The 27,879-nt window shown below is 57.3% G+C and overlaps 1 protein-coding gene across 1 annotated transcript in view; it reads left to right on the top strand.

Annotated features, from left to right (window-relative positions):
- PTPRS (protein tyrosine phosphatase receptor type S) overlaps positions 1-27,879 on the top strand; it is a 79,994-nt gene that overhangs the window by 31,374 nt on the left and 20,741 nt on the right. The window contains exons 7-13 of the mRNA XM_075549796.1: positions 189-302; positions 10,093-10,569; positions 12,090-12,671; positions 14,394-14,527; positions 15,064-15,208; positions 23,790-24,095; positions 25,365-25,558. Of these exons, the coding sequence (XP_075405911.1) occupies positions 189-302; positions 10,093-10,569; positions 12,090-12,671; positions 14,394-14,527; positions 15,064-15,208; positions 23,790-24,095; positions 25,365-25,558 (1,952 nt within the window). The remainder of the gene's footprint in view (positions 1-188; positions 303-10,092; positions 10,570-12,089; positions 12,672-14,393; positions 14,528-15,063; positions 15,209-23,789; positions 24,096-25,364; positions 25,559-27,879) is intronic.

Here is a 27,879-nt window from a genome sequence, read left to right as displayed (position 1 = left end):
CTAGCTTTGCTTCTCGGAATTACGTGGCCTCGTAGCACCTCCTCCCCCTGCTTCACCGCTACCCCCCCCCACCGAGTCCCCCTCCATCCAGTGACGGGAGGGGTCTTCCACGCCGCCCCCCCCCCCGCCCCCGGCCTCCTGGGCCAACCCCAGAACCTGGAGTCCCGCTTCTGCCCACCGCCCTCTAGGCGCTCGCGGGCTGCAGCAGGCGCTGCAGCCGGGAGGTCTCGGTCCCTGGCTCTCCATCCTTCTGCCGCGCGATCAGGGGCCCCAAGAAGCTCCTGCCCCCAAGTCCGGGGAGGGTGGGTGCAGACTTTGCTTCCTTCCAGGGTGGCGCCAGGGGTGCCCTAACCTCGATCCCTGGCTTTGCGCTGCCCAGGTGCTCATGCACAGCGGTAGCCACGCCCCCACGCCAGGGACCTCCCCCAATTCTGGTTCCACGGAATCCTGAACTGATCTCCCCACCCCCGTCCAGGCTTGGATGCCCTGGGCCCTTCTCGCTCACCCACTGGGGACCCTGGGGGACAGACCCTCCCCCTCCTGGTCCCCACCAACCACGGTTTCAACCAAGTCTGAGCAGCGCATTGGGCCTGGACATTGGTCCTTGGCATCTGACCTCCGAGGAGGAGACTGGGGAGGTGGAGGCAGCGGGGCGGGCAAGGTGAGGGCCAGGCGGGCAGGGTCGGGTCGCCTCAGTGAGCTTGCGCCTGTCCCTAGTTTCAAACCGGCCCGTCTCCACCTAACCTGATTATTTCTCCGCACACACCCGGAATGGGGGACTTGTAAGTGGGGTCGGGCGGAGAGCCGCAGAGAGGCAGGCGGGGTGGGGGGACAGGGCGGAGAGTGGACAGCCAGTTGGGGCCGGAGGACCTGGGGGCCTGGGGCCAGGGCCTGGGCGGTGGTCGGGTGGAGGGGGGGCGTCGAGGGGGCCGGTCCAGCCTCCCCGTCTCTGCCTGGGTCTCCGACGCTGCCGCGCCCAAGTGGAAATCGTGCGTTGTGGGCAGAGTGCAGGGCAAGGGAAGAACAAGAGGGGGGGGGGGTGAAGTCAATGCTGTTGTTTTTTTATTTTTTAATTTTGATTTCTTCTTTTGGTTGAAAGAGAAAACAAACAAACGGAAAAAAAGAGAGAGAAAACAAAAACAAAACTATTGCAGCTGGTAGCCTTGGGAAGTCCTCTTTTTACTCTCTGTATCTCCCCTATTTTTTCTCTCCTCCCCATGTCATTGTGTTCCGCATCAAACCCCCTTTACATCCCTCAGAGCTTCGAGAAGGTTGGTGTGTTTTTTTTCTTTTTTACTTTCTTTACCCACATTTTTACATTTCTGGTAAATCACACACACAAACACACACACACAGACACGAGACACGTGCAGACACACCCACACCCAGACGCACAGCACACGCACACGACAAAAAATAAGTAAATAAACAAGCAAACAGACAACCTGGAAATCCGCGTAATGAGCGCTAAAGCAAACCAATTAAAAAAAAAAAAAGCCCGCCAAGCGAGAGCGAAACCCAGAAAGACACGAAAACCTCAGCCGCGCCCCGCCTGGCCGAGGGCCGGCAGCACACACGCTTGTACTGTGGTCGCCTTCTGCATCCCCTGGTAATGTCGTTGCTAAGTTTCTTGCACCCCTCGTCGTCATGGTAACTTGGGCCTGATGCATGCTGGAAGAATGTAAAAATCTCTCTGCATGTCACTCTTGTCCGTTTGGTTTGGTGAACTCTCCCCTGCCCTCCCCCGCCCCTGCCCCCCACCCCACCCGTCCCATGCCTTCTGTTGAAGCGTTTCGTCTTGTTTTGCTCTTGGTTTTCTTCTTGTTTCTTTTTTTTCTTTTAATTTTCTCTTTTTTCCTTTGGTTTTCATTCTGGTGGGGGAGGTGAGGGGGGATACCAATTGGTTCATTTTTTTCACCCTCCCCTCCCCACTCTCCCCCCCGCCCCCTACTACTCCAAAGCATTTTTTGTCTTTGGTTCTGTCTCGTGTTTCCTGTGCTGATTGGTCCCAGTTTCTTGGGCTGAGCTGTTGACGTGATTGTTCTCCAGAAATGCATTGTGACTATTTTTCATCAAAGCCAGTGTTCCTGTCCAGCTACCATCCGGGTGGGCAGAAGGGGGTCCCACAGCTGGGATGCTGGGGCAGAAAGTGACCGTCTCCCCCACTTCCCTCCGGGGCACCAGGGTGGGGGCATGGACAGATGGCGGGGAGGTGGGTGAGCAGAGCCTGGGTGGAGAGGGTGGGGAGTGCAGCCCAGTTTGCCTGACCTCCATGGCCACCTCCCTTTCCCCAGAGATGGTGCCTCAACCTGCCAGGGCAGCCATGTTGGAAGGGAGCTGAAGCAGGTGTTTCCCTTGGTTCCATCTCCCCAAATTTAACAAGAAACCGAGGTGCACCCGAACGAGCAGGAGCATGTTGAATTTGCCGTCTAACACAGGGACACTGCCAGATATGGGAAGTGGCCCGAGGACTGTGAGGGGTGATGAGGGCACCGTCTTCCCAGGGCCTTGCGTGCTGGGTGTGCAGTTAACACTCAGAATGACTTCTGCAGGACATAACTGTATTCCAGCTGGGCACAGACACGGGGCTGCCCATCCGAAAATAATGTAGCATGACAGACTGGATAAAAAAAAGAAAGAAAGAAGATTGGCTGGTTTTCCTGCCCAGGAGCACTATTCCTCCGCCTCCCAGACGGCACTGGCTGCTTCCCCTCCCCACCCCCTCTTCAGGCTCTGGGCCCAGGCCACAGGTGCCTTTTGTCCAGCAACACAGCATGGTCACTTTCTGAGTGCCTGAGTGTCAGAGCTGTGGAATTCTGGCAGAAACCCAGGGGAACCTTGGACACAGCCTCCCCCTCCCCCCCTTCTTTCTCTCCCTCTCTCTGCTTCCCTCTGCCTCTCACTCTCTCTCTCTCTCTCTCTGCCTCCTCTCTCATCTCTTTCTCTGTCTCTCGTTCTTGCAAAGCTGAGGCTCACATCCCATCTCCCACCCTCCCCTCCCAAGGAAAGCAGACCCTGAGAATTGAACCAACCTCAGATAAAATAACTGTTTTAGACTTGGCACCACCCACCCCCACCCCATGCTGCCTCCCACAGAAGCCCCTTGCAGGGTAGAGGCCAGCCTGTGTGAGGTCCCCTTGCTCTGCTTCTGTATCTCACCTGCCTTCTTTCAATTCCCAGTGATTAAATCTGAGGCCATGTGAGCAAGAGGGCTTGATATGCAACATGACAGGTTTGTGCCTCTCCTCTCCCTGTCACCCTCCTGTCAGAGCAGCCACACTGAGCCTCCGGTGGGAGAACCCCAAGATACATGAGAAAGGGGTCTCCTGGTCCCAGGTATTGGGACTGAGGGGTGGCCAGAGACTCTGAAGACTGCTTGTACTTTTGGAACGGATGGTATAACATAGCACTGAGTATAAAACGATCTCATGGCTGTTGAGTTGATTCCAATTCACGGTGACCATGTCCGAGACTGTAAATCGTTACAGAGGCAGACTGACACATTGCTCTCCCCTGAAGCAGCAGCTTGGTTGGAGCCATGGAGAGCTGTTTGACTTAGACTGGTCACTTGAGTCCCCGGTCCTCCTCTAGACAATGGACATCATTAGTGTGGCCAGTTTACAGGGTGACTGTGGGGCAGAGGCATTCTCTTGAGTGGATGCTTATCAGGCACCCGGTGATAGTACACAGCTTGGAAGAAGTCAATAGAGGGGCTGCTAGTGAGAAATATGGGGTTTGGGCAGACCATCTGGGCAAATCACACTTCTTGGGTGCCTCAGCTTCCCTGTTGGAACCTCACAGGCACAGCCTTTGAACGGTAGCATTTCAGGAAGGTGTCTTGTGAAACACTGCCCTGCGGAAGTAAACTCAGTAGCTCAGATCTCTCTTTTTTTTTTTTTCTACCCGTACTGTTCAGGGTCCATCTGTGATGTGTTTCTCTTGCCTCCAGCCCCATCCCTGTAAGACTAATGCCCTCCCCAGACACACATACACATCATCATCATCATCACTCATTCAGGAAACCCAGTGGCCACAGTCTCAGAAGGAAGGAATTAGAGTGTGAGCCACCTTTGCAGATAAGTTCCCTTCTCCGAGCTCCCCTGGGAGAGATGCAGCTGAAGCGTGTGACCAAATGGGAAGGGGATCAGATTGCAGGCTCCTCAGCTGTTCATTTCCTCTCTGGTCCCTTTAAACTTGCGAGCCCTTCAGGTCTGTGTTAGTGGCGCAAGACGCTGGGTGATCCGTGCTCCGTGTAGCAACATAGCACTATTGAACCACGGTGCGCCAAGCCCAGCTCATTGGTGTGCCTCCCACCTGATGCTGTCAGAACTTGCAGGGGGAGAATTTCAGAGCTAGAGATGGCAAGAGAACTTCCTGTTTTTAAAGGACACAGGGTTTCAGAGGAGGCCAAACGGGGCTGAAATAGTTCAAAGCTTTAATGAAGAATCAGGGAATTGGGCTTCTCTTGATGCCCACCACAGGCGGGACGCCCTCCTGGATTGTCATGATTTCCAGGGTGTCTTCAGAACCCTCTTTTCCCGTGGCCCAACCCTGTGACTGGATGCTCACGAACCTGTGTGCTGGAATCTCATAGAACCGGTGGTCTTTTACATCATGCTCTGTACCCAAATCAGGGGCAGGCATTGATTTTGGATCCAGATTACCCCTCACCTGCCACATCCCAGAACAGCTCCCATTGGGGTGTGTTGGGCCTAGTTCACACCGGCCATCTCCCTGCTCCTCTCCCCTCCCCCCAGGGGCCCTGAGGATCCTGGGGGCAGACAAAGGCACTTTAGGACTCAGCCCTTCTCCTTATCCCAACCTTATCTTTGGGGGAGAGGGGGCTCCAGGGGTGGGTATGGTGGGAAGTAGGGAGGCGGGTGGTCTTCAGGAACACTGAGCTCGAGGTATCTCTCTCGCCTGCTGCCTGCCTCACACCCTTTTGCATCAATGTTTCCTCTGTTTGGGGTGGGGGTGGGGGGGGCGGGACAGATATTAGATTACACCTTGTCATTTGGAAAGAGCTTCACGACACAGGCGGCCACAGCGAGGGGAGTCAGTTGGCAATGAAATACCACCCTGTTTTTGTGCTAACACCAAAAACAAAAGAGGGGAGAGAAGAGGGGGTGTTCTGCCCTCCCCCTCCCCAAAGAACAATGTAAAAATATGGATCCCTGGGCCAAACGTCTAGCTCAAAGTGCCAAAGACTTGCCGAGGCTGCTGGCCAGCTCGTGGGCTGGGGGCCCTGCCAGGTCCCTCCTAGTGTACGCTCTCCTGATGGAGGAGGGAGCTGGCGGTGGGAGGGGGAGGATGCAGGTGGACCAAGATGGGGCACAAGGGGGTGGGGTTGGGATGAGAAAGATGTCTCTGTAGAGCCAATCCTAGAGAATAGGGAGGGGGAGGAAGAGAGGTCCTGGGAAGCCCCTGGGGCAGAACTCACCCTCCCTGGGCCACCACAAGCTTTAGGAGAGAGAAGAGGATTCAAGAATGGGAATTTTTGAATTAGGCCACGGAATTCCCCCCCCCTCCTTTTCCCGACAGGTGTAATCTAAGCTTAACTAAATACCTGAGGAGGCTGCATCCCTTCTTGGCATCTTTTCCCTGCTCTCCCCACCTGCACCCTCATTTTGGAGTTCGGAGGAGGACCAAAGGGGCTCCTCTTACCCCAAAATACCCCGCAGAACCCCGGCCTCTCCCACCCCCACCCCCTCGGAGCTGCTGCGGCTTGCTGACTGGTTGAGATGTTTGACACTGTACCCCGCCTAGTGCTTCAACCAAATCACCTCACTTTTGATTTCCCTTTCCCCGCCCTTCCCCACTTCTCCGTACCCCCCCTTTTTTTGGTTGTTTTTGCCTTTTCTGCCTCTTCCTGCCTGGGGGAGGGGCTGTCTCCTGGTTGCTTTGACGGGTTTTTTGAGTTGTTTTTCCATGTGAATCGGGGTTTGAAGCGACCATCCCCTCCCCAAACCCACCACCCCGTGCCCCCCTGCCCACCTCCCCACCACCCAATCCTCCGGAACCCCCCTCACCCACGCGGGTCCCCTCGCTGGGACCCCCGGCTACTCGGTGACGAGAAGAGCTGGAAACAAGAGCCAGCTGGAGCGTGCTGAGGACCAAGGCTGGTGTGGTCCCCCTATAACCCACCTGGACCCTCCATTCAGGTCGGTAATTGGGGGCGGGGCTCCCGCGGGGCCTCTCTGTCCCGTGGGCCCCGCGCCCACCTTACTCTCTAACCCGCACCTCAAGCTTGCAGCCACGGGTGGAAAGACGTGGGTGGGTGTCAGCACCGAACCGGGCAGAACACAGCATCAGCACCCCCACCCACCTCTGTCGGGGTGGGCTGAGCCACCTGGGACCCGGGGGGGTCCAGTCCTCAGACTCCGGGCAAACCAGCCTCTTCCTCCGGCACAGGGTGGGTGAGGGGGCAAGCAAGCACGGGGTCAAACCGTGCGTGAACAGAACCCTGATGGGCCGATCCAGTTAACTGATGGTTGCCGGCCACCTTGGCGATTTGGAGCACTAAGACTCCGGTCACCGATAAAACGGTCCCCTGTGTTTCCCCGACTTGGAGTGAACCGCCCCAAGAGTGAGTCTGTGACACGCGCAAGATGTGAGCCTTGGGGGATAGGGTGTATGTATCAAATCCCACCTGATGAGGGGACGAGGAAAGAGGAAGGGTTTAGGCTTTGCCTCTGCTGTGAAGCTGGCAGTTGCCTTCCCAATTACAGCACCCACTAAAGGCAAGTGGCTTAAGAGGTCAGGGGCAAACAGTGTTTGGGGTGAGGTGGTAAGTCTTAGGGAAGGGGTAAATTGGGTTCCCCTTTAACCTTTCCGCCCCCAAACTGGATCCAGTTATAGGCTCCAGCAAGGCCTTATACATAAGCCTTACTTAGTCCGTGGGCCTTTTACTGATGGTGCCTGGACATTTCTTGTGAGGGCCCCTGGTTATTGTTCACCGTGTACTTCCTGGCAAGATGCAGCTGACCACACTGGGAGGGGACCCTTTGCCCAGTCTTGTGTCCCTGAAGAGCTGAAGGCTAAGAAGGGACAAACTCCTGGCTGTGAGTCTCTGTCCCACGGCTCAGAGCCAGCCCACTGGTTGTGGCGAGTGGGGGTACCAGGAGCAGGGTTCATGCAGGTCTGGCTCTAGGCTCTCAGCCTCCCCCTCATCCTTTGTGACTTCCAGAAAGCCCTGTCCCCTCTCTGTTCCCTTCTCCCACAAATCAGGCCCAGGGACACTGGCCTCGTAAAAGTTGTCGGGCAATGGCGTCGTGGTTACACATTGGGCTGCAATCCCTGAGGTCAGGAGTTTGAAACCTGCAGCCGCTCTGGGAGTGGAGGAGAATTCTTCACGGGGCTGTGTACTCCCGTGAAGAGTTACGGTCTCGAAAGCCCAGAGAGGCAGGTCCACCCTGCCTTCTATGTAGAACCACGCGTCCGCAGTCAGTTTTGTTGAAAACTCCACCCCAGCTCCTTTACAAAGAGAGATTCCATCTGATCCGCTGTGCACCCTGTGTGGCTGGAGGAGTCTCCCCGCCCGCACACCTCAGCTGAGCACCTACTGCGTGCCGGGCACTTCTTCCCCGACTGGCCAGGCCCTGTCCTTCCTCGGGCGTCTCCAGGTCTCCCCGAGCCGGTTCAGTTCTGCACTGGGGGAGGGGGTCCTGGAGAGAAGGTGCCTCCCCGTGAGGCCGGGCTGGTTTTCCCTAAAGAGTCTTTCTCCATGAGGGTCCTGCCCCTGCGGACACATGGAACCCTCAGCTGAGGCGATTGGGGGGCCGAGTGGGGGGCCAGATCCTGTGTTCTGCCCGGGAGGGGGGGCACCTCCCTGGGGAGACCACCGCTCCCTTCCTTTCAGACCCCGATTTTCAGCCCCACACCCATTCCATGTTTTCTTCTTGCTTTGGGGTGGTTTGAGTTCTTTTTTAGTATTATTTTTGTTGTTGGAGGGTTTAGAGGGTTTAGGGGGGGCAGTGTTTTTGCTTTTTTTTCCCTTTTTTTTTTTAATGGATTTTTTTTAACCCCGGTCTTTTGGCTTCTTTTTTTTTTATTCTCCTTCATTTGTTTCTCCCGGTTTTGTTTTGGACGTTGACGCCATGTTCTGTCCTGATTAATTAGCTCCTCCATGCGCATCCCCATCCTGTTCTGTTTCCATGGCAGCAGCGTCCTCGGCATCCCACCACCCACCCAGTGCCTCGCTGTGGATGCCGGGCGGCTGGCCAGGACCGCGGCCCCTGGCTGGCCGGAACCCATTCCCTTCCACCCAGCCCTGCCGGGAAAAAGCTCCCCTGCCCCATCTCAGCCCCTCACCCCACTGCCCTCTCACACACAACCCCCCCCAGTCTGCATGCCCCCTCTGTGTCTCCCCACCACTCTGCCCCCCTCCTTCCTGCCAGCAGTCCCTTCCACTCCTTCATCCTGTTTCCAGTGTGAGTCCGGACTTTTCGTGGGGCTCCGTTTTCCGAAGGGCTGCCAGCTTCCTGCCTCCGACTCCCACGGGCACAGAGCGCTCCCCTCCTTGCCTCCTGCCAGGATTGAGGGAGCAGGGTGGGCAAGAACGGAGGCTAGAGTGGGGCGGGAGTCGGGGCATCCTCCCCTTGGGCCCTGGAGCCCCCTGTATCTGCAGGGTGGACTGAATCCCTGGTATGTATCCTTTCCCCTCACAGGGTGGTCTCACCTTCCCAAGCCCCCCGCCCCTCATTCACCCATAGTTAGGGGGCTGACTGACACGAGACTTCTTTAGACCCTGAGGTTTTTACCCCTTTCCAGAAAGTGGGGTTCACCCCGCTGGACTGAGACCTGTGCTGCAGCCGTCCCATGGGGCAGCAGTGCCTTGGGGGAAGTCTAGGTGCCCACTAGTGTCCGCCCCTTTGCCCCTGCCCCGAGACCCATTGGACTTCCGAAAATGGAGCCTCCGAAATGCATCCTGCCGCCTTTGTGGTCTGCAAGGTTGGGACGGAAGGCTGCATCCACTTCCCCCACCCGCTAAGAAATGCCCAGGACATGTCCGTTTTCCTCAACTTTCAAGTTCATTCCCTCGTTTATTCTTATTATTATTATTATTAATATCCTATCTATTATTCTGCCAGGGCTGTGATGTGACAATGTGACGTGTCGCATTGGGTCACATCCGCTAGAATTAATATGCAGCATTGAAGTGGGCCCCCTCCCCCTCTCCTCTCTCTCTCTCTATCTCTCTCTCTCTCTCTCTTTCTTTCCCTGTGCCCCCCTCTCTCCCGCCCTCCCTCTCTCTGTCTCTCCCTCTCTCACCTGTCTCCCCTCTCTGGGACCCACAAGGGTGTGCACTGGAGGCCCCTGAGGTCAAGGCCTCCCCTTCACATTACCTCTGCCTTCCTCTCCCTCTCTCTGCCCTCCTTCTGCCTGTCTTTCGCGATCTCGCCCTCTCTCTTCCTCTCGACCTATTTTGCATGATGTTTGTGACTCCGGGAGCTGCATCTATTGGTGGAAACTTGTCAGATCCGACAGAAGCTTTTAGAGGGTTTCTATACCCAAAAACCACAAAAATTTCATTAGAGTTTCTCATCTTTTCCTGGAGGCCCCGGGGAAGTGGGCAGGGCCCCTAAGTCCCAGGGGGAGGTGAGGGTGGAGAGGGCCAAGTTTCCAGGCTCCTCCCTCTGCCTCCTAGTTCCACCTCCTACCTCAGGGGCCAAGTTTCCAGGCCCCTGCCTCTGTCACCATAACCAGGGAGGGTTCGAAATCGGACCCTCCCGTCTGACCCCCGCCACCCCGCCACTGGCAGCCAGAATCTCCCCAACAGTCTCCGAAGCGGCCGCCTCCACTCGGAAGCGGGTGGGAGGGCTGCTCCCCAAAACCATGTCTGTCAGCAAAGATGAGAAACGGCTGATAAATTTTTGTGTCCGTATCTGTCGCTGTGACCAGGCCCCCTGGTCTCGGAAACCCTGTTGCTATGAGATAATGCTTCATGTCTCTTTATTATATATTGATATATCTCTCTATATATTGTTTGTGAAGTACCTTCCTTTTGAAGTTTTGCTTTCTTTGTGTTGGAATTCGGTTATTTCATTTAGTTCGTTTTTTGTTGTTTTGTTTTTTCTTTTTGTTTGAAAAAAAATTCAACTGGGGGGAAGAAAACAGCCCTGTTTATATTTAAATGGTTTTCCGCTTTTTTTTCCTTTTTTTGTTTTTTGTTTTTATTCCTTTCTTTCTTTCTTTCCTATCTTTCTTCCTTCCTCCTGCTTGTCTTTTCATGTTTCCTCCGCACCCGTCTCTCCCTCCCCCTGCGCCCCGTGCCGCTCCCACCCGCCGGCACGGCCCCAGTGCGACGTGTGGCCCCCCGCTTCTCCATCTTGCCCATGAGCCATGAGATCATGCCGGGCGGCAACGTGAACATCACCTGCGTGGCGGTGGGCTCGCCCATGCCATACGTCAAGTGGATGCAGGGGGCTGAGGACCTGACACCCGAAGATGACATGCCCGTGGGCCGGAATGTCCTGGAGCTCACAGATGTCAAGGACTCGGCCAACTACACGTGCGTGGCCATGTCCAGCCTGGGCGTCATCGAGGCTGTGGCCCAGATCACGGTCAAGTGTAAGTGGGGTGGGGGGCAGGGGTGGGACAAGCCAGGAAACATCAGCGGGTTGGCCTCATTTATGTGTCTGAAGAGGACGGTTATGGTTTGGGACAAAGGCGTAATGGCTGGAGTCCTGGTGGCACAGTGGTTACGATTGGGGCTGCTAACCACAAGGTCATCAGTTCAAAACCACCAGCCACTCCTGGGGAGAAAGAGGGAGACTTTCTACTTCAGTAAAGAGTGACAGTCTTGGAAACCCACAGGGACAGTTCTACCCTGTCCTGCAGGGTCTCTGAGAGTTGGAATAGAATCTGGGGTGGTGATTTTCAGGCTAGGTAGAGTGAGGCACACAGTGCACATCCTCACCCAGTTAGAAACCTGAGGACTTGGGTGGGAGCAGGGCCAGCTCTCCCTGTGGGCACCCAGGCAGGGCCCCTCCTTGCCTCATCCAGTTGCCGACTGTTGCTGGCAGCCCTTGGCTGTGGCTGCCTCGCCCCACTCTCTGCCTCTGTCTTCCACAATCGGTGTGCCCTCTCTTTGTTGAGATCACCACACCCCTGGGATTACACAAAGCTCCTGCCACTGACCGGAAGGTCGGCAGTTCCAACCCACCATCCATTCTGTGGGGGGCCTAGTCCCATGAAGATGAACGAAATCCACTGCCATCGAGTCGATTCCAGCTCGCAGTGACCCTGGAGGACGGAGCAGAACTGCCCCATGGGGTCCTGAGGGTGCTGAATTTTGACGGGGGGGGGCGCTCAAAGCCCCATCTTTATCCCTCGGAGCAGCCGGTGGGTTTGAACCACCAAGTGATACAGCATAGCCCAGCGTTTCGCCCGCTGCACCACAGGGCTTCGTTCCCATAAAGATGACAGCCTGGGAAGCCCTGTGGGGCAGATCCGACCTGTCCTGCGGGGTCGCCATGAGTCCTAATGGGCTGCAAGTGCTTCGGATTAGTAGCTGCCCCACTGCAGTGCGAGCCCCAATGGCTGCACCCTGATTGCAGCATTCCCCCCTTAGCCAACCCCAGACCGCGGCCTCCGGGAGCCAACCCCCGACCGAGACAGGCCCTTCCGTGAACCAATCCCCGACCGCAAATGTGATCCCCGCTGAGCTGATTCCAGACTGAGACAGTGTTAACCATGCCATGAGCCCACCCCCGGCTGCAAGGAGACTTCCCGAGCCAGCCACCAATTGCAGCATGATGCCCCATGAGCTGATCCCACCTGCGGAAGCGCTATTTCCCAGCACAGCCACCTCCGGAGGTGTTTGGAGTCAGGACTTGGGCCCATCTTTTTAACCCATCACCTGGGCCATAGTCCTGGTCACAGCCAAAGCCATTAGAAAGGCCCCGCAGACAGCAGTACTGTACACATGGCCCTGTGCCGATAAAACATTATTTATAAAACCAGCCGGGCGACCCTTGGCTGTCCTTGCACCTGCGGCCACCATGGAAGAATTCTGGGCCCAGTGAGGATAAGGGAGTGGCTGAAAGCCACACCCACCTATGTGTGACACCTCTCCCCCGCCCCCACAGCTCTCCCCAAAGCCCCCGGGACTCCCGTGGTGACGGAGAACACAGCCACCAGCATCACCATCACCTGGGACTCAGGCAACCCTGACCCCGTGTCCTACTACGTCATCGAGTACAAGTCCAAGAGCCAGGACGGGCCGTACCAGATCAAGGAGGACATCACCACCACCCGCTACAGCATCGGCGGCCTGAGCCCCAACTCCGAGTACGAGATCTGGGTGTCGGCCGTCAACTCCATCGGCCAGGGCCCGCCCAGCGAGTCGGTGGTGACACGCACGGGCGAGCAGGCGCCGGCCAGCGCCCCCCGCAATGTGCAGGCACGGATGCTGAGCTCTACCACCATGATCATCCAGTGGGAGGAGCCTGTGGAGCCCAACGGCCTGATCCGCGGCTACCGCGTCTACTACACCATGGAGCCCGAGCACCCCGTGGGCAACTGGCAGAAGCACAACGTGGACGACAGCCTGCTGACCACCGTGGGCAGCCTGCTGGAGGATGAGACCTACACCGTGCGGGTGCTGGCCTTCACCTCCGTGGGCGACGGGCCCCTCTCCGACCCCATCCAGGTCAAGACACAGCAGGGAGGTGAGGCCCATGGCAAGGTCACCTTTGGGTGGTGGGTGAGGTGATAGTTCACCATGCTTGGCCCAGGGAGGTTGGAAAATATTCCCACGCCAACAGAATGGTTGGAGGTTTAAGTCCACCCCTAAGCTCCTTGGAAGAAAGGCCTGGCGGTCTTTCGGGGGGAAAAAAATCCGCCACTGGCAACCCTGGCTCAGAGCAGTTTTATTCGGACACACGTGCTGGAATGAACCTGGTTAGTGTGTTGGTTGTGTGGTGTGGTGGGCTTGCCTGTGTTTGGTCTGTGACTGGTCTATCAATGTTTGTTTTTCTGTTTTTTTACACACCCCCAACAGTTATATTGGTACATAATTTACATGTCATACAATTCCACAGTTCAGTCATATCAAGGGGAGTTGTACAATCACCACCACCTCTTGGAGCCAGCCCCGCCTCCCCATGCCCCAATGGTTAAATTGCCTTCAAACTGTATTCCCGACAATACATTGTATCTGCTATTTTCATTCTAAACCCCTCTTGTTTTTGATAGAGGTTTTCCTCACCCTTATCTTTGTGGACCAAACATAGCCCAGCTCGGGGGCCCTCTCAGTGGCATGCCTTATCTTGTCCAGCCTCCGTTTCAAGAGATTCCACCTCCTTTGAGATAATGTCAGAGTGCTCCAAAGAGCACCTCTCCCCCCCTCACCCCCCGCCGTGTACGAAGGGTTAACCTGCACGTCTGTTGGTCACACCATTGGAGATGGCAGTCCCATCCCCAAGGCGCCTGGGAAGAAGGCCTGGCGATCTGCACCCCCAAAAGTCAGCCACTGACAGCCTGATGGAGCGTAGTTCTACCCCGTGGGGTCTCAGGGAGTCAACTGACTCAACGGCGACGACTGGGTTTGGTTGAAAGTTGTGCGTTGGTAGGAAGGAGAGAGGGAAAGAATACAAGATTCCCTGATGGTTTCCGGGATTGTGGAAAACTGGCAAGTCCCTGGGGCAGGCGGGAGGTTGGAGATTGCAGCAGGCTTATATTCCGAGCCCTGCAATGGGACAAGTGCAGAGAGGCAATGAGGCGGAGAGACGGGGAGCTAGCGGCAGCTCCCTCGGGAACCCCCTTCCCCACTGACCCAGAGGTTGCTCGTTACACCAGATCGCATGGTGGAAGGTCATGGCATCGCACGCCGAACCGGCAAACCCCTTGGGAATGGCGGCCCACCCACATGGACACCTTAAGTTAGCTCCCCAGGTGGTGAAACCCGCAGGGAGTTCTCTCCACAAAACCCGTGACTCGCTTCCCCTGGGGGAGAGTTGATCGTACTGGGTGGTCCCAGGGGGGACCTGCACGGAGCCTTCTTCGCTTGAGGCGAGGGGGCCCGTTTTCCACTGTCCTCCTCTCAGAGTCTGGGATCACAGCGCCCGTGGGTCCCACTCAGTAACTGTCTTTCAAATGACCATCCCAGCTAGAGTCAGCTGTCACTCAGTGGGGGAAGAGAGGGCATTTGCAAAGGGGACTCGTTTTCCACCCCCACTGAGGAATTTAGAGTGGACAACGTACAGGGGAGAGTGGCCCGTGAGATGCAGGGAAATAGGAATCGGACATCCTGTCCATCGGAGCCACACGGAGTTTGGGGACCCTCCTTTTGGGAGTGTTTGGACACCCACCTGGCCTGTGACGCCCCCTCCCCACGTCCTCCCATTTGTGTTTATGGCCTTCCTTGTTGCCCCCCCTCTGCCCCCCTCCAGTTCCTGGCCAGCCCATGAACTTCCGGGCTGAGGCCAAGTCGGAGACCAGCATCGGGCTCTCGTGGAGTCCGCCGAGGCAGGAGAGCATCATCAAGTACGAGCTGCTCTTCCGGGAAGGCGACCACGGCAGAGAGGTATCAGGCGCACGGACTAGGGGGTTAGGGGCCGGGCGGGGCCGGGGCCTGCGGTGGGCGGGGCGGGCGAGAGGCTGGGGCCAAGCTGGTCCTGCATCTCCAGGCTCCAGCGCAGCTTCTTTCCACCAGGATTTCGCTGTTTTCTCCCTCTCACCTCCTTCTCTCTCCACCTCTCACTGACTCTCCTGCGACTCCCCGACCCGGGGTGTCCCCCTCTGCTCCCCACTGTGTCTTTGTCTCCATTGTTGTCTGTACTCTGTCTCTGACTCTGTGTCTCTCCGCTGCCCCCATCTCTCTCTGACTGTGGGTCTCTTTCTGTCTCTGTGCCGCTCTGAGTCACTATGTCTCTCTATGTGTCCGGCTGTCTCTGACTCCTTCCCTCTGCCCCTGCTTGTCTGTCAGTCTTTCGCTCCTGCTCTGTGTCCGTCTCTCCGACTGCCTCCACTTTTGATTCTCTCTGTCTCTCTCTCCGGCCCTGGCTGGCCCTAACTCCCTTCCTCTGCCCCTTGCCTGTCTGTCTGTCTGCCTGCCCCCAGGTTGGGCGGACCTTTGACCCAGCGACTGCGTTCGTGGTGGATGACCTGAAGCCCCACACGGAGTACAGCTTCCGCCTGGCCGCGCGCTCGCAGCAGGGCCTGGGCGCCTTCACCGCGGTGCTGCGGCAGCGCACGCTGCAGTCCAGTAGGTGTCTCGCCCGCCGGCCCCTGCAGCCGCGGCTGGGCAGCGCTGAGGGTGGGGGGGCGCTTGGACACAACGCCCGCATACACCTCGCGTTCTCACAGACACCACAGCCCACTTCTCCGGCTCCCTGGAACAGCGGGATTTGGCCGCGGCCTCGTCTGCCCTGAGCCCAGGGCCCTGCCCGCCCCATACCCCTGCATCAGGCAGGACCTGTAGGCTCCACACTACTGCTGCTGGGTGTGGCGAGGCCGGGGTCCCCACTATCACCCCATCATTCCGGGGAAAGCCTGGCACACATCCACGCACACTCCCTCCTCCCCAAACCCGGGGTTTGGGGTTCGGGCTCCTGAGACACCCCAATCCTGACCTCAGGCTGGCTCCATGGGCTGTTGGGGTGGACGACAGCTAACACCAGGTGTGGGGGCGGGGGTTGGCACTGCGCCGCATGTAACGTCCCTGGACTGTTGTGCCTGCCTGGCCGCCCTGTCGTGGCCATGCCCTCCTCTAACTCAGAAGAGCCTCTGGGCCACGTCCTGGCCGCAGCACCCCATCTCCAGCTGGTCCCTGCTCTTTCTGCCTCTCTCCTGAGCTCTCCCTTCCCCTCTCTGCTCAGCCGCTCCTATGTGGCCCCCACCCCACCCCACCTCGCCGCCTCTGCCCAGCTTCTGTGTCCGGAAGAGCTTTGATGGTTAACTCCTTATGCCCCCCCCGGCATGCACACAAGGAGCGCCAGGGTCAGCCGAGGGCAGCGCCACCTCGGACCAGGCCATCCGAGCCTCGGAGATGCAGCCAGCCCCGCCGCCCCCTTCCCCCTGTCCGCCCCCCTTCCCCGCCCAGCGGCGTCTGGGCACAGTTTGTATGTGAGGTGGAGTCAGTGAGGGTGGCCTGTAGCTCGGACAGCCACGCGAGACTGGCCCCGTGCCACCAAGGTAAGCACGCGCTGGTGTCAAGCAGATTCACAAAGACGGCCCACCCTGCGTGTCCCCAGCCCCCGTGGCTTGGGGCCACGAGCCCAGAGCCCCAATTTGACCCCCAAAACCTCCTCCTTGGATGGTCTCCAACCACCACGTGCGTCTATGCATCCGTCTGTGCAGCGCTCCCCACCCCCCACTCCCGCTGGCTGGCATGCAGGTTGGGCTGGATTGTGAAGAACGTGGCCCCACTGGGCCTCCTAGGAAGTGGCCTTGGCCACTGAAGCCTCCGGGGTGGCCCAGGGCAGGGAGTGGGAGAGAAGGGACCATCTCACTGCTCACCCCCAAGACGGGTGGGGGCCATGAGAGCCGGCAGCAGAGACTCAGGGCCAGGCCTGTCCCCAGGGGCTGCGGGCTCCCCGAGCTGACCGCAAGGGTAGGTGGAGACCAGACTGCTCCAGACACGCTGGGACTGTGCCGTGCCCTCGCCGGGCACCGGGGCAAGGGCCGCTTGCGCCCAGAGACCACCCCCAATGATGAGCTCAGTCTGGCCCTGTAGCTCGTCCCTCTGCCGTCCACACTACCCACCCCCCTCGTAAGAAAGTCTTGTAAGTTAGCAGTTGAAGAGTGGAAGGTAGGTAATCAGACTGGGAGATTTTCTGGAAGGCGTCTTTTCTTTTATTATGGTTTGTTTTTGTTTTGTGTTCTCTCATCATCGCCACCACCGTTGTTTCTTCTTTTAGTACGGTTTCGGTTCTGTTTTTTGATTTTTTTCCTCTCCCCGTCGCTCAGCAAACCCATTCCTTCCAGCGTATTCCTTGGTTGGTTTTTCCACTCCTATCTGCTCCCCGCCCCCGTGGCCCCCGCCCCTTGCCCTCGGTTGTTGGGGTGGCTGGTCAAGAAATGGAGGGGCCGTGGCCAGCCCCAGGCATCCAGTCTCTGAGGCTGTCTTGTTCCCAGTGGGACTGAGAGGGTTGCCCTCATTAAGTGAACCATGGGGCCGGCCTCTGGCGTTCCTGGCAGCCCAGCATCTTTGGGGATGCTCTGGCCTGCCCTGGGTGCCTTCCCAGCCTGCCACAGGGACAGGCCCATAGTTAACAGTGACCCAATGGGGACAGTTTATGCAGCTGGAGAGTCGCCGGCTGTCCATGGTACAAGATTCCCATCAGCCTCGACCTGCCCAAAAAACCTTCCACCTGGCCGGCCAGCCCCAAAGAATAGCCAAGTCCTGGGGCAGGCGACATGCTGTTGTCCAGCCTCTGTTTTCTCACCTGTAAAATGGGACCCACCGCTGAGGTGTGTGGGAAGGTGGTCTGCAAAGAGCAACGGGAGCAGAGCAGACTGGCACCCCCACGGGAGCACAGGGCAGGTGTTGGTTCCAACCACCTCCAGGGCCCAGGAAAGTGAAAGGAGAGAATTCTGGGGAAGTGCTCAGCTCCAGGGTTGGCCCATCTGATAATCAGTGCCACCCTCCCCCCCCCCCATCCGCCACCAGTCTGCAAGGGGCTGAGTGAACACAGGGCCCAGCCCCTGCTCACTGCACCACCTGCCAGCACATGGTGCCATGATTCCATCAAGCCCGGCACACAGTAGGTGCTCTACAAATGCAACAGCTGTTTTTTGTCTTAGGAGTGGAGTGGCATGGTGCTGGGCACGTAGTGGGACCTCAGTAAAGGGAAGCCCGCAGCTTCTGTCATAAGCTTAGCCCGGCAGTGGGCACACAGTAGGTGCTCATAGCACACAGGTGACTGTGAGGGCCATTGTTCTGTAAAGCCCAGTGCCTGGTGCATGGAAAGTGGTCGGTGTTTGCTGTAAAGAGGTTGGCCAGTGCACACAGTAGGTGTACTGATGGGAGGCAGTGTGTGTCCAGAAGGGGCCTTACATGGTGCCAGGTACACACTTGTTGCTCAAGATGTGCACGTATTATCTGCAAAGCCTTGGCACGCTGCTTGCACATTCAGTGGTCAGTTATAAGGACAAAAGCCTTTCACACATGCTGGGCACACCATTGGTGCTTACTGTACGGAATCACTGTTGTTATAGAAGGCCTTTGACACAGGCACACAGTAGGTACTTAGTGCATGGGGACTGACACTGTTTGCCCAGTGGAGGTCTCAGTACCGCGCTTGGCACAACACTGGTGCTTTAGAAGTCACTGCGTGATTTGTAATAGAAGGCTCTTCATAACTGCCCAGCACACAGTAGGTGCTGAGTACACAGATACTTGCCATTTTGAATAGAATGCTAACATGTTGCCAAGCACACAGTAGGTGCTTAACATGTTTGTGTGTAGTGGGGGTGTGTGCATTGCTGTTGCCCATTAAGGCGTTTACACACAGTGTGTGCTTAGGATGTGTGGTAGCAGCTAACGTGTGTTAGGGTGCTTTGTGATCACCTGGCACACACTAGGTGCTTACTATGGGGAGGGGTGCTGGAGGCCGGTTGCTGTTCTCCAAGGAAGCGCCTCGCACAGTGTTTGACACCCAGTGGGTGCTCAGGAATGGAGGACACATTCATTCTCACAAAGAACATTTCAAAGATGATTCTAAAGCGCACAGTCAGCGACCCGCCAATCATCACACTCGTACAAGGAAGGCTGACGTTGTCAAGGATTTCCTCTTGCTTGGACACCCCGTCGGTGCTCACAGAAGCAGAGTCCAACGCTCGAACGAGGCATGGCGTTGGGTACGGCTGCGGCATGGGGCCTCTTTCAAGCGTTGAAAAACCAGGATGTTATTTTGAGGACCGAGCTGCTCCTGACCCAGGCCGTGGCATTTTCGATTACTTCATATGGGTGTGAACGCTGGGCGTGGAACAAAGAAGACCGAAGAAGAATCGATCACCTGAACGGCGGTGCTGGTGAGGAGCACTGAGATGGCTGGGCGCCTGGAGAACAGCCAAACCTGTGTTGGAGCAAGTGTGGCCAGACTGCTCCTTAGAAGCAAGGATGACCAGACTTCAGACATATTGTCAGCAGAGACCAGTCCCTGGAGAAGGACTTCATACTTGGTGAAGCGGAGGGGCGGCGAAGAAGAGGAAGGCCCTCGCTAAACGGATGGACACGGGCTTTAAGGGCTCCGCCATCGGAACCGTTGGGAGGATGGCACAGGGCTGGCTGGTGTTTCCTTCCATTGTGCACGGGGCCCCTGTGCCAGCACTGTCCGGGTGGCACCTGACAGCAGCAAACACGGAAGGTGACCGGTTCATTCCAAAGGACTGTGACTTCAGTCTGCACCCCGGGCCACCAAAGCCCCAAACCAGGAAATGGCAGGGTTTTGCCAATTTATGCAGTCTGAGATCAGGCATCCAAGCGGCAATGATAATCACCAGGGACTAGACTTTGAACTGGGACCAACGAAGGAGGACTGGCCACCGAGAAATAAGGCCTGGACGACAGCTGCCCCTCCCAGAGAGCCCATGGGAAGACCTGGCGAGATCAACAGCACATGGCTGGAATGAGCCTTTCCCTTGGACCACACATACAGCCGTCATAGAGGATTGGTGGAAGACTCGGGAATAGAGTGGACATCTGTGGGAAGTGAGGGCGGAGAAGCTCCTGGCCAACCGGGGACCAGACCATCCATCATTCTCATGCAAGCCCAAGTCGAAGTTGCAGACGGTTGGAGCAAGTCCACGGGAACGTTGCAGAACAGCACCTGTGTTTGGATACCATGCTCGACAGCAAAGTGGACGCCTTGAACACCTAACGGCCCAAGACCAGGTGAGTGAGTCGGGGATGGCATCAAGGGCATCGTTCACAAAGAAGGCAAGGGATCGTTCAAAAGACAAGAGAGAAAGAAAAGACCAAAACAGAGAGGGTGGGAGAGGGGGATTCCTGAGCTCTGCTTAAGAGCCACTGAAGTGAATGAAAAACGATGGCGTCAGAGTTGAGCAAAGAGCTTCCACAAGTCGCTCCAGAAGACAATGACCACAGAACCGGCAAAGGCCTAGAGTCGGAAGACCCAGTGGGAAGAACAGGGCAGCACTTGGGAAGCTGGAAGAATCGAAAGAACACTGCAGACCCCGAGTTGTAATATCGAAGGATTCTGTGGCCAACAGATCAAACGAGGCCCTGCCTTGGGTCAATCTGCTGCGAAAACCCCAGGCCTCTTCCAAGGGTTGAAAACAGGACGTTGCTCCGACCTTCCACAGTCACCTCCGAGGCATGTGAAAATTGGAGAGCAAACAAGGAGGACCGAAGAAGAGCCAAAGCAGTCAAATGATGCTGCGGGCGGGGGAGGCTGAAGCTCCACGGACTTGCAGGGAGAAGCGAAGCCGGAACGCTCCTCAGAAGCGAAGACTAGCAGGCTTCGTCTCCTGTACTTTGGACTTGCTGTCAGGAGAGGCCGGTCCCCGGTGGAGGTCATCGTGCTTGGGCAGCCAAAAGGAGGAAGGCCCTTCAGGAGATGGGTGAGCCCCGTGGCTCACAGATCACAATTGTGAAGGTGGCACAGGACCGGGCGAGGGTTCATTCTGCTGTGCGTGTGGGGGGAGCCCACTCAACCGCGCCCACAACGACAGCACAGGTTAAAACTCAAACCCCGTAGGCCACATCAAAGACAAAAAGATGGAACAAACACATAGGGTCACTGCCCCAAGAGGAATTGGTTACATCCGGCCGTCTCAGGAGGTAGCTTGTGACCGAGAACCAATGGCGATGAAGGAAGAAGTCCACGCTGTTCTGGAGGCATGGGCCCAAACCAGACTCCAGGAATTCACAAAACACCAATTGAAGTATGGTCAGCACACCGATACAACTCAGGCCTGACTCGAAATTCCGTGTGTGTCGAGAGACTTGAAAGGCAGCTACCTGGCCAGCCAACTCCGGGCCCACTTCCAAAGCCCGGCGGTCCGACAAAACGCAGAAATGTCATTAGCTTCACGCACCAGGCAGACTTGGCCGAGGAGCATTCAAGCATACAGCACGTCAGTCAACAGGGAGCTGTCGGAAATGCAAGCCAGAATCGAAGAGGGCTTGGAGCAAGGGGTATCGTTGTTGACGTCAGGTGGGATCTGGGCTAAAAGCAGAGGATGAGCCAGGTGCTGACCTGTCTTTCGTTGACGGTGCAAAGGCATTCAACCGTGTGGCTCCTGATAGATTTTTGGATCACACTGAAGAATGGTAGCCCCAGAACAGTTCATTGAACTCGCGAGGAGCCTGGGTGTAGACCGGGGGGCAGGTAGTCATTCGGCTAGAACAAGGGGGAGTTGCGTGGTTGAAAATCGGGGAAGACGTGTGGCAGGATTGTATTCTTTGACCTCCTCCTCCAAGCTGCAGGCCGAGCGAGGCATCCCAGAAGGTGAACTAGATGAAGAAGACGGGGATCAACTGGAGGAAGTCTCACGAACAAGCTGCAACATGCAGATAACAGCTGTGCTACCGGAAGCAAGGAGGGCTTGGGGCGCTGAAGCTGAAGATCAAAGACTGCAGCCTTCTGTATGGATTTTACAGCTCGCTGTAAAGGAAACCCAAATCCCAACCACCGCACCAGGAAACCTACATCCGGATAAAACAGAGGAAAGATGCAGTCAATGCCCAGAGAAGCAGCAAGCACGAAGTCAACCAGCCCATTGTGTTGGACAAATCTACCTAAGGCTTCTGTATTCCAACGGCTATTTTTTCCAAAGGAGGGTGTCACTTTGTTCGTCAGTCACCTGACATGCAGTTGAAGCTGGACAAGGGAGAAATGATGCCAATTATAATCTTAGCAAAAGATGCTGAAGACACCATGGACCATCACAGAATGAAAAAACCTGTCTCGGAAGAAGTACAGCCAGAATGCTCCCTAGAAACAATGGGGTGGGGCACGGGAGGGAGACTTGGTCTCACGTACTTTGGACACATTATCCGGAGGGGACCAGTCCCTGGAGAAGGACATCCGACTTGGTAAAGTAGATGGTCGTTAAAAGAGGAAGACCCCAGACGAGATGCATTGACACGGTGGGTGGCAACACCGGGCTCAAGTACAGCAGGGAGGCGCAGATGGTGCAGGGCCAGGGCCAGGCAGTGTTTCCTTCTGTCCTGCCTGTGGTGGCCGAGTAGAAAGGACTGGACAGCCCCGGCCAGCAACAGCATTCGTGTTACCCTGTGACCCTTTCACACGGCCCAGTGTCTGGCACACAGCAGGGGCCACCGACGTGGCAACTGTAACTTTCACTTTGGAGGGCAGTGGGCGTTATTGTCAGGTGCCTCCCAACTGCCCACAGTAGGTGCTCCGTACATGCGGCTTACTCTGTAGCAGACGGGGCACGGTGCCATGCGTAGAGTCGGGGCTCTGCAAACACAGTAGGTGTGCAAATCATGGGCCGTCTTAACTGACAGCCCTGAGCCCAGTACCTCACACACAGTGGGGGTCCAGTAAGTGGCCATTTTGATTAGTTCTCCACAGAGCCCTAGGCAGGGCACCTGGGGCATGGTAGGTGTGCAGAACAGGGGCATCGGCTTCTCTAAACCTCATAATGCGATACGAGTGCACAGTGGGTTCTCGATAAAGGAGAACGTTATGGTTACTCTGTGAAGCCCTTGGTGTAAGGCTGGGCACATAGTAGGTGCCAAGGAGTGTGGTCCCCAGGCACCATGCTACACACAGTAGGTCTTCAGTGAATAATGTGTACACTGTTCCTGCATTAAGTAACCGTAGCATGGTCCCTGGCACTTAGTAGGCTCTCAAGAATGGGACTTTCGAGGCCTTGGCAGGGTACTTGGTTCACAGTACAGCCTAGCACACAGTAGGTGTCTGCCACAGAGATGTTTGCACCATTCTGTGAGGCCCCTAGCATTGTGCTTAGCACACAGTAGTTCCCTGCTGGGGCTTTTTCACTTCTCTTACCCTTGATATGGTACTCGGCACATAGTAGGTGCCAGCCACACAGTAGCCATTCAGTAGTAAGCCCTGTTACTGTTATTCTTGGGGCCTGTGCGTTATATGATGTCTGGCCTATTACATAGAACTTATCTCTGGGATTCCCCTCGGCATGGGACCTGGCTGTGGTGGGTCCCTGGCACACAGTCACTGCTCGGTGGGTTATTCTTGATGTCCCCTTAGCATGGGACCACACACACAGTAGCACTGCCTTCATGGAGATTCCTGCACACAGCAACTCTCTCGGACAGACAGATAAGAGATGGCACGGCTGTTCCTTCTATGGCCGAAAGCAGGCCTGCCACATCTTACTTCCGTGAAGCCAGTAGACTCGAACCACTGGCCTGTCAGATTGGCGCCATGTGCTTAACCACAGCACCACCAGGGCACCTCGCCCGCCACGCAGTAGGCGTTCGTGATGCAATGTTCTTGGAGTCTGTGATTGGTGCTCAATCGCTGGAGCTTTCCAGCTGTTATCCTGGTCGTGGCCCCTGGGGACAGTGGATGTGGACTCCCTCTGCCCAAGACCTACTGTGCGCCTGGTGGTGAGCGCAGCGTTCTTGGCCAGCCCTCCCCACCCCCACCCCTGCCCGTCCGTCCGTCCGTCCTTCATCCCACTTTTGGTTACACCCTTCTCTTTTGGGTTCAACTTCTCTTTGGTTTGGTTCTGTTTTGTTTGTTATCATCTTCTTTTTTATTTTCTCTTTCCCATCTTTTGTTTCCCTGCCCTCCCTCCCCTCCTCTCCCCACCCTGCCCGTCCCTCCTCCTCCCACCCCCTCGCCCCCATGCTCTCCCCTCCCCCGTAGAACCGTCAGCCCCCCCTCAAGATGTTAAATGTGTCAGCACGCGCTCCACAGCGATTCTGGTAAGTTGGAGGCCGCCGCCGCCAGAAACGCACAACGGGGCCCTGGTGGGCTACAGCGTCCGCTACCGACCGCTGGGCTCAGAGGACCCGGAACCCAAGGAGGTGAACGGCATCCCCCCGACCGCCACCCAGATCCTGCTGGAGGCGCTGGAGAAGTGGACGGACTACCGCATCACCACCGTCGCGCACACAGAGGTGGGACCAGGGCCCGAGAGCTCGCCCGTGGTCGTCCGCACCGACGAGGACGGTAAGCACCAGCCCTGGCCGGGACCCCTCCCCACCAGGCCCCACCCGGGTCTCCAGGAGGCAAGGAGGCCTGCTGGCGGCCTCACTGGGCTCCTTGGTCTCGGAGATGGTGGTTTCAGGCCTCACGGCCTGGCTTTAGCCCAGGAAGTGACGCCGGCAGCCCCTCGGTATGGTTACACGGTGGAACCAGAAAAGATGGGGTGTGGGAAACACTTAACAGCACCCACCACAAAATCAGGCTACTGGGTGGCATAGCAGGTGACGTGTTGGGCTACTAATCGTGAGATCAGCAGATCGAAACCACCAGCCACTCCATGGGGTAAAGATGAGGGGTTCTACTCCCACCAAGAGTTAGTCTCAGAAACCCGCAGGGCAGGTCTATTCTGTCCTATAGGGTCCCTACCAGTTAGAATCGGTTCAAGTTTGGGCCCCAGGCTCCCAGCAGAGCCGCAAACTGAGAGCTCCTTTGGCTCCTCCGCTCCTGGAAAGGTTGTGGACAGCAGCATGCTGATCACACTCCAGGAAGCACCGGCTCATGGCACTCCTCACCGGGACAATTTCAGGCCCTGGGGAATTTGTCGCTGGAGAGTTAAGTGGACCTGCGGGTGGTCCCTGGGGAGAAATGAAGGCAGCCATCGCTGCACAGAAATCTCGGCTCCTTCCTGGGAGGGGGCGGGGTGTGCTCTCCGAGCCGTTGCCTGGGAAAGTTCCATGGGCGCACTTCCATGAGGGCCAGATGGCCGGCCCCCCAGGCATGGAGATAAAATGAAGCCCCTTCTCTCCATGCCAGCCTTACCCTGGGGCAGGATGGGGTGTATCCTACTGGAGGGGTGTTGAGAAAGCCCCCGAAGTGCCTGCGGGAATGTGCGCGAGGGGAGCTGGGTTTCCCCGGTTCCAATCCCAGCCAAGCTGCTTTCTGACCATGGGATTCTGGAACCACTGTGGGGCCACCTAATACGGGGTTCCCAGCGCCCTGATCTGTGGGCCTGGAGGACACAGGTGGGTGTGGCTTTTAGGTCAGGTGGCAGTCCCTGCTGGTGACTCAGGTTCTGCTGGGGCGCAGGGAAAGCCTCAATTTCCCCTTCTCCCAATGGAATGAGGCCGACCGGCCATCAGAGCCCATGGGGGACAAGACGGATGGAGGCCCCGAGCGAGCTCTCCCTAACCGGCAGCCACTCAGCGCCCCGGCTTCGGGCACCTGCCCGGGGCGGGGCCGGTCGCTCTAGTAACGGCCCCGCCTGCCCCTCCCCTCCCCACTTCCGCCCGCCAGTGCCCAGCGCGCCGCCGCGGAAGGTGGAGGCGGAGGCGCTCAACGCCACGGCCATCCGTGTGCTGTGGCGCTCGCCCGCGCCCGGCCGGCAGCATGGCCAGATCCGCGGCTACCAAGTCCACTACGTGCGCATGGAGGGCGCCGAGGCCCGCGGGCCGCCGCGCATCAAGGACGTCATGCTGGCCGATGCCCAGGTGGGCAGGGGCGGGGAGGGGTCCCGGTGGGCGGCCTGCCCGGCGCTGCTTCTCCCCACTCTCTCTGGCCCCCTCTCTCACCGCCTCCTCTCTCCCGCGCCGCTCCTCCCGCGCGCAGTGGGAGACGGATGACACCGCGGAATATGTGAGTAGCGCCGGGCGTCTGCTGTGCACCCTGCGCGGGCCGTGCTGTGCCACCCTTTACCCCTCCCGCACATCCGCATCCAGGGTCTCCTCCCCCTGCTCCCAGGGTGCCTGTTGGAGCGGCAGCCTCAGTTTTCCCAGCATGCAAATGGGTCACTCAGCTACTCACCTGGGCAAGACACCTCCCCCCATACACACACTCAGCAGGGTTCACCCCTCCCCTCTCCCTAGGCCCACCTTTGCTTAAAATGTTTTTCTTATCCCTGAACCACACCCTGCACCCCCTTTGGGGGCAAGCCATTTTCCAGCCTAGTGCAGCCCTGTCTCCTAGGGTGGTGCTGCCTGGCCGCCTGGGAAAGCCTCCCTGGCCTAACCTGGCATGGGGAGAGGAACCCCCACCATCCCGCCCCAGTCTTCTCAGGAAGCTGTGCACCAGAGCAGCATTGCTGTGTGACTGTCTACAAGTGGCTGCCCCTCTCTGGTCCATCTTTATGCTCTGAAAATGGGGTACCCTAGGTACCACTGAGGTCCCCAGGTCTAGAATTAAATTGCCACTGGTCCTGCCCACTGTTTTCGGCTCCACCCCTTTCTTGCCTCAAATCCAGGGGCTATGGAGAACTCCCAGGTGACCCAAGCTCAGTCTCTCACACTGGGCCCCTGAGAGAGACGAGCTGAATTCAGGGGCAGGAGGCCCTCTGGATGTGCTTCCCCTGAGAACCCCAGCCTGTGGTCCAGGCATGCCCAGACTCTGAGGGTGCATGCACGCAAATGCGGGGGCATGTGTGACTGCAGGCTGGAGACAGGTGTGTGGGAGTCGGGGCGCACACCTGCAGTATGCCTGATCTGTGCTGGATGCGAAAGACAAGCCTAAGCCCGCCCTCCTGGGGGTGGGGTGGGGGTCAGGTGAGGGAGATGGACATTTCTCAGAGCAGAGCACAAGGGCGTAAACAATTGCACCTGGTGGGACAGGGCGGGACGGGGTGGACGCAGCTGTGTCTAACAGCTGACGCTCTGTTGGGCAAGCTGGTCATTGACATGGTGGAAAGACCCTGACTGTGGTGGATTTCAGGCTGCCCACGAGATACACAAGGAGCCCCAGTGGTGCAGTGGGCTAGGCATTGGGCTGCCAGCCACATGGTTGGCATTTTAAATCCCGCCAGCGGCTCTGCTGTGGGAGGTGTGACACTTGGTGGCTCTTCATTGCCGTATTTCCACTGCACAGAAGCTGTAGCCACAGCCAGCCTCGGGAGGGGATCATTGGTGGAGGCGCCCCTAGGTGGCACAAGCAGTCAAGTGCATGCTTTTGAGCCCAGAGGGGTCTGGATTCTCACCCTGTCGGAGGAGCCTCGGAAGGAAGCCCTGGCAATCTGCTTGTACAAGGTCACAGCCTTGAGAACCGATGGAGCCCAGCCAGGAGTCAGGATAAACTTGATAGCAACCGGGTGGGGATGGGTAGTGGTTTTGGCTTTGTTCCGTTTTGAGTACTCACTCATGACCTTGACTGTTTAGAGCCTTCATTTGAGCCCTAGTGGCGTAGTGGTTTTACATGGGGCTTCCAACCTCAAGGTCACCAGTTCAAAACCACCAGCCGCTCTATGGGAGAAGGATGAGGCTTTCTTCTCCTCTAGAGTTAAAACCTTGGAAACCCACAAGAGGCAGCTCATCCCTGTCCTATACCGCCCCGTGGGCCAGAATGAACTCAATGGCAGTTGAGCCTGAGCTTTTGGTTTTTAATGTTTTGTTTTTAATAATGGCTGTGTTCCATAACCTGGTTTTAAAATGCTGGGATGTTTAGCATTTGGCCCTTGCAAGCTGGCACACAGTATTTCTAAGAGGCAGAGGTCATGGCCGTGCAAAGGCCCTGAGGCAGGACCAGACCTAACAAGTTGGAGGAACAGCAAATAGGCTTGTGTAGCTGAAGTAGTGTGACTGAAGGTGCAGAGAAAGGAACTGGAGAAGGCAGGGCACACATGACCCTGTAGGGGCTCCCTTGAGTGGAAGGGAGGTTGTGAGGGAGGTGGGGGCTCCAGAGAGCTCTGAGAAGGACGGGATTGACTCAGGTGCTCACAGGCGGTGCTCACAGGCGCCCGTCCTCTGGCTGCTTGGAGGAGCACAGCCTGTGGGAGCCAGGGTCCAGGCTGCTGCGATGGACGTGTGAGGCTTGGCTGAGTGTACCC

Source organism: Tenrec ecaudatus, chromosome 1 (assembly GCF_050624435.1).
Source record: "Tenrec ecaudatus isolate mTenEca1 chromosome 1, mTenEca1.hap1, whole genome shotgun sequence".
Taxonomy (NCBI): Eukaryota; Metazoa; Chordata; class Mammalia; order Afrosoricida; family Tenrecidae; genus Tenrec; species Tenrec ecaudatus.
The sequence above is the reverse complement of the archived record's forward strand: the minus strand, read 5'-3'. Positions and strand labels throughout refer to the sequence as shown.